At 38.2% G+C, this 8,935-nt stretch overlaps 1 protein-coding gene across 1 annotated transcript in view; it reads left to right on the top strand.

The window, feature by feature from the left end:
• LOC103211015 (receptor-type tyrosine-protein phosphatase beta) overlaps positions 1-8,935 on the top strand; it is a gene marked incomplete at its 5' end in the record, with an annotated part of 95,328 nt that overhangs the window by 32,683 nt on the left and 53,710 nt on the right. Inside the window, 4 exons of the mRNA XM_042783116.1 lie at positions 1,395-1,658; positions 2,195-2,458; positions 3,227-3,490; positions 5,733-6,002. Coding sequence (XP_042639050.1) covers positions 1,395-1,658; positions 2,195-2,458; positions 3,227-3,490; positions 5,733-6,002 — 1,062 coding nt within the window. The remainder of the gene's footprint in view (positions 1-1,394; positions 1,659-2,194; positions 2,459-3,226; positions 3,491-5,732; positions 6,003-8,935) is intronic.

The following is an 8,935-nucleotide window of genomic DNA, read 5'->3' as shown; positions in this document are numbered from 1 at the left end:
TTCTTCTGCTAGTTGGGGTTTAGTCCACTTCTATATCCTTCCCTTTAAGGCTCAGGGGTCCAAGATTATCTTCTGTGTCTGTGTTAATTGGTTTCCCTTTTCTTGTTGAAGAGGGTCTGTGCAGTCTTTCTGCCTAGTCCGCCATCTTGCCGGAACTTCCCCATCTTACATAGTTTCATTACATCTATATGTAATCCTAAAATTATGGATATTTTTATTTCAGTTGTTTTTAACATTATAAAAAGTGTATTTTTATGCAATATGTAATCTTTTGGGACTTACATTTTTCACTTAATATTATATTGATAAGATTTGTTTTTATTTTGATATTAAGAGAGAAAATTTATATTTTGTGTTTTGAGTTAAGAGGAAGAAATTATGACTACTATGTTGTTGTTATGGGTTCTCGAGTTAGATCCAACTCATAGCGACCCCTTGTTGGGTTTCTGAGGCTGTATCACTATGGAAGTTGATTGCCCAACCTTCCTTCTGAGGAGTGGCTGGTGGGTGTGAACCGCCAGCCTCCTGGTTAACAGTCAAGTGCCTTAGGCACTATGCTACCAGAGCTCCCATGACTACTACTATGTTGTTGTTGTTGTTATGTGCCATCAAGTCAGACCTGACTCATAGCCACCCCTCCTTGGGTTTCCGAGGCAGTATCACTATGAAAGTAGATTGCCCAACCTTCCTTCTGAGGAATGGTTGGTGAGTTTTAACCGCCAGCCTTCTGATTAGCAGTCAAGCATAGGCACTATGCTACCAGAGAAGGAGCATGACTACTATAGTATGACTTATTTCATGTTTCACTTCATACCACTTCCTTTGTCCAGTCTCCTGTGGACAGGCATCCTCTCCCACACTTGGTTTAATCAGGTTTTGAAAACAATTAAAGGAAGTTAAAGTGGAATTTCACTGTAGTCTTGACTTGCATTTTCTTGATCATCAATACTCTTGAACATTTCATCATGTGATAAATAGCCACATGTATTTTGTCTTCTCCCATTATTCTCTCGGATTGTTTATACTCTTCCTGGTAACTTTTTTAAACGTCTTGAGTCACCAAGGTATGCTGGAATTATTAATATCATCACCATCATTCATATTAATCATCAGTTATTGTGTTTAATATTCTATCTTGTACATGACATTTTGTGTAGGCAAACGACAGGATTAGAATGAACTCATCAGTTTCTGTTAAAAGATTCATTTAATTACTCCAAGCAGTGAAACAATCTTTTCCCTCCAGAAATCTGTGATCTAAAGTCTAAGATATTTTGTTTAAATGCCCACAAGAAAAATCTACTCAGTTAACCTTACCATCCCAGGTTGTCATCTATGATCAATTGCCCACTCAGGTTACTAAATCTTCAGTTGTTCTCTGTTCTCTTTTTTAGTGCCTGACAAGGTCCAGGGAGTCAGTATTAGCAACTCAGCCAGGAGTGACTATTTAAAGGTATCCTGGGTGCATGCTACTGGAGACTTTGATCACTACGAAATCACCATTAAAAACAAAAACAACTTCATTCAAACTAAAAGCGTTCCCAAATCTGAAAATGAGTGTATATTTGTTAAGCTAGTCCCTGGACGGTTGTACAGTGTTACTGTTACAACAAAAAGTGGACAATACGAAGCCAGTGAACAAGGAAATGGGAGAACAAGTAAGTGGAATGATTGCAAAATCTAATGTTTGGTTGCAACTTGAAGGTCATCAAGTAATTATTTATCTGAACTTTAAGTTCCTCTCCTTACTGATCAGTAAATTACTTTCCCAGTAAGTTTCACTTGGGGCTAACATCATTTAGTTAAGCCATGGCCTATAATTATAGAATATTTATTGGTAGACAAAAGTAAATATAGTGGGGAAACAAGAAGACTATCTCATTTTTCTTTCTGTCCTCCTGCATTTTGGCATTTAAAGTTCTCAACTTCTTGTTCTGTCTTATGATTGAGACCATAACTCATTTTATAATTACATTCTACCAACATTTAGCATATAAGATTTATGTCAGGAAAAAAGATACATTTTTAATAGTTGCTTCCAATTTTTCTTGTTTAATTATGCATGAAGTAGTTCAAGTGGCTTATTTGGGGAAGCGAGATGTTTGCCACTCCCTTGAATGTGATTCATAAGTTATTGTGCAGATAAGCTCTCATCAGTCATTTTCCTGAAGTATCTTCTCACTTTCCTCCCTAGTCCCAGAGCCGGTTAAGAATTTAACATTGCGGAATAGAAGCACTGAGGACCTGCAGGTGACTTGGACACGAGCTGATGGAGATGTAGACCAGTATGAGATCCAACTCCTCTTCAATGACATGAAAGTATTTCCTCCTTTTCACCTTGTAAATACTGCAACTGAGTATCGATTCACCTCCCTAACACCAGGGCGCCTGTATAAAATTCTTGTTTTGACCATCAGTGGAGATGTACAACAGTCAGCCTTCATTGAGGGCTTAACGGGTAATTTGAAATATGGTTCTTGAATTTGAGTACATGTAGGGGTATATGTAATATGCTGGATGACCCAGGCATTCTGATTGAAGATTTAGAGGGATGAAACAAATGGCAAAGGGGATGAAGGTATTTGACCTGTGACAATGAAATTGTCTCAGCTGGATTAACAAAAGTAAAGTATGATGTTGGGGGGAAAGATGCTTTATAGACAAAACAGAGAAATATCACTGAATTGATATGAATAGCTGGTGCTTGTGAGGCATAAAGATTAAGCATAAATAACCTTGTTGGTTGGATATCACTTCCTTGAAGCTCTATTAGGAATGTTGCTATCATAGTTAACATTTATTGATGCTTTATCCAGAACTAACCCAAAGCAAACCACTTTAGATGTATTTTCATTCAATTCTCACAAGTCCATGGTCATCATTGCCATTTTTCTGATAAGGAAACTGAAACTTCGATTGAGTAATTTGCCTATAGCCCCACAACTAGTAAATGAGGAAGCCAAGGCTTGGACCAAGGCAATCTGACTACCCATTAGCTATGCTACTGGGCATTCTTCATCTCTACTCACTGAACTTGACATCCCTCTAAACTTTCCCAGCCAATGTCAGTTCAGGCAGGAAAGTCATGGAAAAGTGACATATTGATACTTTTTTCATGTGTGTTCTTTCAGTAGATGCTGAATGTAAGAAACAAGAAAACTTTGGATTGAAAATGTCCCCTGTTCATTCTCTCGGTGATGGCTTTTAAATTTATTTTCTCTTTTAGTTCCTAGTGCTGTCAAAAATATTCACATTTCTCCCAATGGGGCAACAGATAGCCTGACGGTAAACTGGACACCTGGTGGGGGAGATGTTGATTCCTACATGGTGTCAGCGTTCAGGCAGAATCAGAAGGTTGAATCGCAGACAATCCCCAAGCACGTCTATGAGCACACATTCCACAGACTGGAGGCTGGGGAACAGTACCAGATTGTGATTGCCTCCATCAGCGGGTCCCTGAGGAACCAGATAGACACGCTTGGGCGAACAGGTAAGCACCCGCCTGGAGAAAGGCCAACTTGCAGAATGCTTCGTAGTTCTTCTGTGATGGGGCAAAAATGGACTAAGCTATTTGTTTACATATTTTAACATCCAAATTGAAAAAATACCTAAATTTGTACAGTTCAATGTGTTTTGAGAGCTTTTCTCATATTTTTGATTTTTCTTAATAATAGAGATTTTCAAAGCAAATAGATTTTAATTTAGAAATCAAATCATTTCAATAAATTTTGCACTTATTCAAGGATATGGTGGTGGTGGTGGTGGTGTTAGTTGCCATCAAGATAGCAAGCAAACATTCCATAATTATGCATTTTCAAAATTTTACCACTTCAGAAAAATTATTTTCAGGAATAAAATATATGTGTGTGTCATCTATTTTACCTGTGATAGCCAAAGAATAATTATTGAATGAATGAATGATGTATCTGTTTATTAATATTAGTTTTAATATATTATTTTAAAAACAAGAATAAGCTACAAGCACCAGCTGTATGTCAAACATGTTGAATTATCTTTAGCCACACTGCAAAGTAGACATCCTTATCTCCACCGTACAGATGAGGAAAGTAAGATTCAGAAAGTCTCGGAAACATTACCAACAATAGATATAATAAGACCTAGAACTATAATTCACTATCTCTGAATCCAAACCACATGCCTTCTCTACTATGATGCAACAGTTCTTGGACATCTTCCATTCTCATGACCACTTAGCTGCGTAGCTTGAGGCTTCCGTACTGTGCCCTTACTATGCCTCTGTCACATATTTGTTGTTGTTATGTGCCATGGACTTGGACCTGACTCATAGCAACCAGTCCTTGGGTTTCCAAGGCAGTATCACTACGGAAGTAGATTGCCCCATCTTCCTTCTGAGAAGTGGCTGGTGGGTTTGAACTGCTAGCCTTCTGGTTAGCAGTCAGGTGCCTTAATAGAATCTCATATTCTGGCAAAGAATATATATACACGTACCAAACATGATGTCCTTTTCTAACAGCTGGTCTTTCCTGACTGATCAAGTAAGCAAATTAAAGTCTTGTCATCCTCACTTCTAAGGATAATTTTGGTTAAGGTTGAGGTACATGTAGAGCCAGTAAAGAGATATCAGCAGGGGGTTCTAGAGGACTTCTGGGTGTTATGCAGGATGTAGTGTGGAGTTCGAAACAATGGGAGCTAAGAAGCAAGGGCTATTGCAATAATGTATGTGATATTGTCCTAGGGTAGTGTCAGTAGAGAAGAGAAGTGAATGAATTCAACAAGTATTTATATGATTTGGGAGATAGAAATTATGAGTGTTGTGTAACTGTGGAACATCCATAAACATGTCATTTGCAAAAACAGGAGAAATATGTGAACTGAAAGTTTAAATTCGGGAGTCAACTCCATAAGGGTGACAATTCAAACCATGGAAGTAGATGAGATCTCCTAAAAAGATTAAGTAGAATGAGGAAAGAAATGAGCGTAGGACATAAAAATCATTGGCAAGTAAAATTATTTTGCCTTTCACATCAAAAGCCAGAGTGTAAATACTATTATATACTACTTCTTAAATCAAGATATAAAGGTTTGACTTGTGTTAATATTGGGAATAAAAACCTAAACAAGAGGCAAATTCAGTCATCTCAACTACATTCAATGAGTATAAATTTTTTCAGCATTCTTTCTCTTTCTAGATATATATCACTCTATACTATATATATATACTATATGTAGTGTCATATATTTATCATGCATCAGTGGAGTCTTATGTTTGCTATGATGCCAAGTAAGTTTCAACAGAGCTTCCAGACTAAGAACTAAGAGAAACTAGGAAAAAAGTCCTGATAATCTTATTCTGAAAATCAACCAATAGGGGATCCCATATTTCATTTATAGTAATAAATATTAAAGAGAAAATTAAAGCAGGGAAAGGGGTTAAAAAGTACCAGTGAGTTACAATTTTAGATAGTCCTTATGTTGTACATGGCATCCCCATCAGTGAGAAGCCAATCTGACTAACACCAAGTAGTGTCACTTTTACTAATCTTCCCACCTGTTTGACTTTAAGGTTCTGTCTAAATTCACAGAAAAATGGAGAATCAAAGTTGTTATACAGATAATTCAAGCCAAGAGATACTTTCTCCTCTTTATAAAGGCACACAGAACATGTCAATAAAGCACAAATAAAAGCAGGAGCATCATCATCTACAGTTGATTCAGGAGGGATTTTCTCAACTGTTTCTTTTTCTTTGTAGTCCCAGCATCTGTTCAGGGAATAATCGCAGATAATGCATACAGCAGTCATTCCTTACTAGTAAATTGGCAAAAAGCTGTTGGCGTGGCAGAACGATATGATATCCTGCTTCTAAATGAAAACGGGATCCTTCTGAGCAACACATCAGAACCAGCCACTGCTAATCAACATAAATTTGAAGATCTAACACCAGGAAAAAAATACAGGATACAAATTCTAACTGTCAGTGGAAGCCTCTTTAGCAAGGAAGCCCAAACTGAAGGCCGAACAGGTAAGAGCACAGTTTATTGTTTTGTGCAAGATAGCTCCTTGTCTGCTAGTTCATAAGAACCACAGGTCAGAGGGAGCAAGCAACTTTGGGGGATAATATATATTTTTCTGACATAGTGAGACATTCACCATGATTTACTACTTCCATATCAGTTGGCCTATCCTAGCCACACAAACTTCAGCCAATCACGCTCTGATTTAGATTTATCACTACAGTCGGCTGTATTCGTTTTCTATTGCTGCTGTTAATAAATTACTATAAACTTATTTTTATTGTCTTGTACTTGTTGAGGTCAGAATCTGAAAATGGATAATACAGAGCTAAAATCAAGGTGTTGGCAAGGCCCCTCTGGAGGTTCTAGGATGGAATCTATACCTTGGCTTTTCCAACTTCTAACAGCCATCCACATCCCTTGTCTCTTGGCCGTCTTCCGGCAAGACCATCGCTCTGACTTCTGCTTCTGTCATCATATCTCCTTCTCTCACTTTTCTGCCTCCCTCTTTCATTTTTTGACGACACTTATGATTGCATTGGGCCCACTCAGATAAACCAGGATAGTCTCCCCATCTCACAATCCTTAATTCAATCACATCTGCAAAGTACCTTTTATTATATATGGTAAAAGTCACAGGTTCCAAGGATTAGGTCATGGACATCATTAGAGGCCATATTCTGCCCACCACACTGATCTAATTGATTATTTATTAAGTATCTAGGACAGAGGGGGAGGTGACATTGATAGGGATGTAAAGATGAATTAGATGTGTTTCTTGTCCTCAAAAGTCTAGTGGAAGAGGCAGCACATAGATAAATAAAGACAATACATTATGATAGGATGGTATGTACGAGAGGAATGTCCAACATTTAGAGGGGCATGCAGGCCAGATAGAATTGGGAAATCTTCATAAAAGTAATGTTTTAGAACCATGATGAAGGATGAAATAAATTTCCATGTAGGGAGAAGGTAGAAGGACACACCATGCAGACAGACTATCCCAGGCAAAGGCAGGGAGTTGTGAGGGGCTGTGGCCTGTTGAAGGAACAATGAGAAGTTGTGGGTGGTTGAACTGTATGATGCATGAGGGACAGTGAGGCTTGAAAGCCATATTGGAGCCAGGGCAGAGTGCTTGGCATGTTTTCCTCAGCAGTGTGTTATTTTTATTTTGTAAGCATGAGGAGGGAGCCCATAAACATTTTTCAGCTAGAGTGATTTTTTTTCAAATAAAAATTTATATCTTAAAAAGGATAAATTAGATGTCAATGGGGATGGATTAGGTGGAGAAGAGACTAGAGGTGGGGAGACCTGTTCATTAATTCACTCATCATTCAGTACCTACAATGTCCTAAGCAAGATTCTAAACTCTGGCTATTCAGAAATGAATAAGACAGTTTTGTGGTCATGAAGCTTACATTCTAATAGAGCAGAAAGGTAATAAACAAACATAGTAGGTTAAAAGCCAATTACCATGGAGCTGGCCTGACTTGTGGTGACTCCATATATGTCAGAGTAGAACTGTGCTCAGCTGGGTTTCCAGTGGATGCTTTTTGAAATTATATCCCCAGGCCTCTTTTCCAAGGCACTCTGGGTGGACACAAACCTCCAACCTTTAGATTAGCAGCAAAGTGCATTAAACATTTGCACCTCCAGGGAATCCTGTAGTAGGAAGTTTGTAGTAATAAATACCAATGAGAAAATTAAAATAGGGAAAGAGAATAAAAAGTGCTAGTGAGTTACAATTTTAGATAGTACAGTCCTCAAAGGCTTCACTGGAAAAGTAACATTTGAGTAGAATTCTGAAAGTAAGAAAGAGTCAGGCACACATTTGTGAGGATGACGCAAAACCTAGGCAATGTTTAGTTCTGTTGTATGTGGGGTTGCTATGGTCAGAATTGACTTGATGGCATTTAACAACAGCAACATTTTAAGAAGAAGGGAAAGAACGATTCTGGGGCAGGAGTGTGTCTGGCCTGTTGAAGGAACAAGGAAACCAGTATATCTGGAACAGAGGAAGTGAGAATAAGAGTGAGAAATATGTGAGCAGAGGATAGTGGGATTCAGGAGACAGTTACAGAAATGATAAAGGTCTAAAGCTAAACCAACGCAGAGGCCACAATGAAGATGAGTGGATATAGTAAAGACATATTTCTGCATTCACTGAAGTGGCACTTGGTAGCTAAGCAGATTATAGAAGGAGCACAGAAGATTCCAAAGTTACTATCTACGGTCTCTGGGTAGAAGCAATGCCGTTAATGGGGATAAAAGAAGGAAGAAGAGGGAGTGATAAGGAGAAATATACAGAGTTCACTTGTTTACCAAGTTTGAGATGTCTGACTGATGTGCAGAGAATGGTAACCATAGGTAATTGGCAATGCGGGCCCTGAGCTCAGAAGAGAAGTGAGCTAAAAAATTCTTGGACAAAAATACTAGTTAAATCCATAAAAGTGAATGAAATGATTGCTTTTATAGTATTTTGGAATACAAAAGGACAAAGAATGCAATCAGGGAAAAGACCAACTTTTAAGGGCCAACTTTTCTTTTTTTTTAATTTTTATTGTGATTTGGGTGAAAGTTTACAGAGCAAGTTCATTTTCCATACAGCAGTTCATACACATTTTGTTTCATGGCATTGACTAAAATCTCCACAATGTAACAGCTTTCTTCCCACTTCTTCCCAGTAATCACCTTTTTCCTGGGTCCTTCTTTCCTACGCATTCCTGCACCCTGAGCTATCTTCCTGTGCAAACATTGTTTTTCTGTTCTCCCACAATCAATCATTTTAAGGAGTGTATCTACCTGGTGTAAGTGTTTACCATTTATGCCTGTTTATTGTTAGGCTGGAGGGAGTTCAATTTCAGGCCTCAAGGGTAACTAGGGGCCACAGTCTCAGTCTCAAGGGTTTCACTCTTTCAGAATAGTTAACCTGGTCTATTAT

The sequence above is a fragment of the Orycteropus afer genome, unplaced genomic scaffold, assembly GCF_000298275.1.
Source record: "Orycteropus afer afer isolate SDZICR_OR568_19922 unplaced genomic scaffold, OryAfe1.0 scaffold00685, whole genome shotgun sequence".
Taxonomy (NCBI): Eukaryota; Metazoa; Chordata; class Mammalia; order Tubulidentata; family Orycteropodidae; genus Orycteropus; species Orycteropus afer.
The sequence above is the reverse complement of the archived record's forward strand: the minus strand, read 5'-3'. Positions and strand labels throughout refer to the sequence as shown.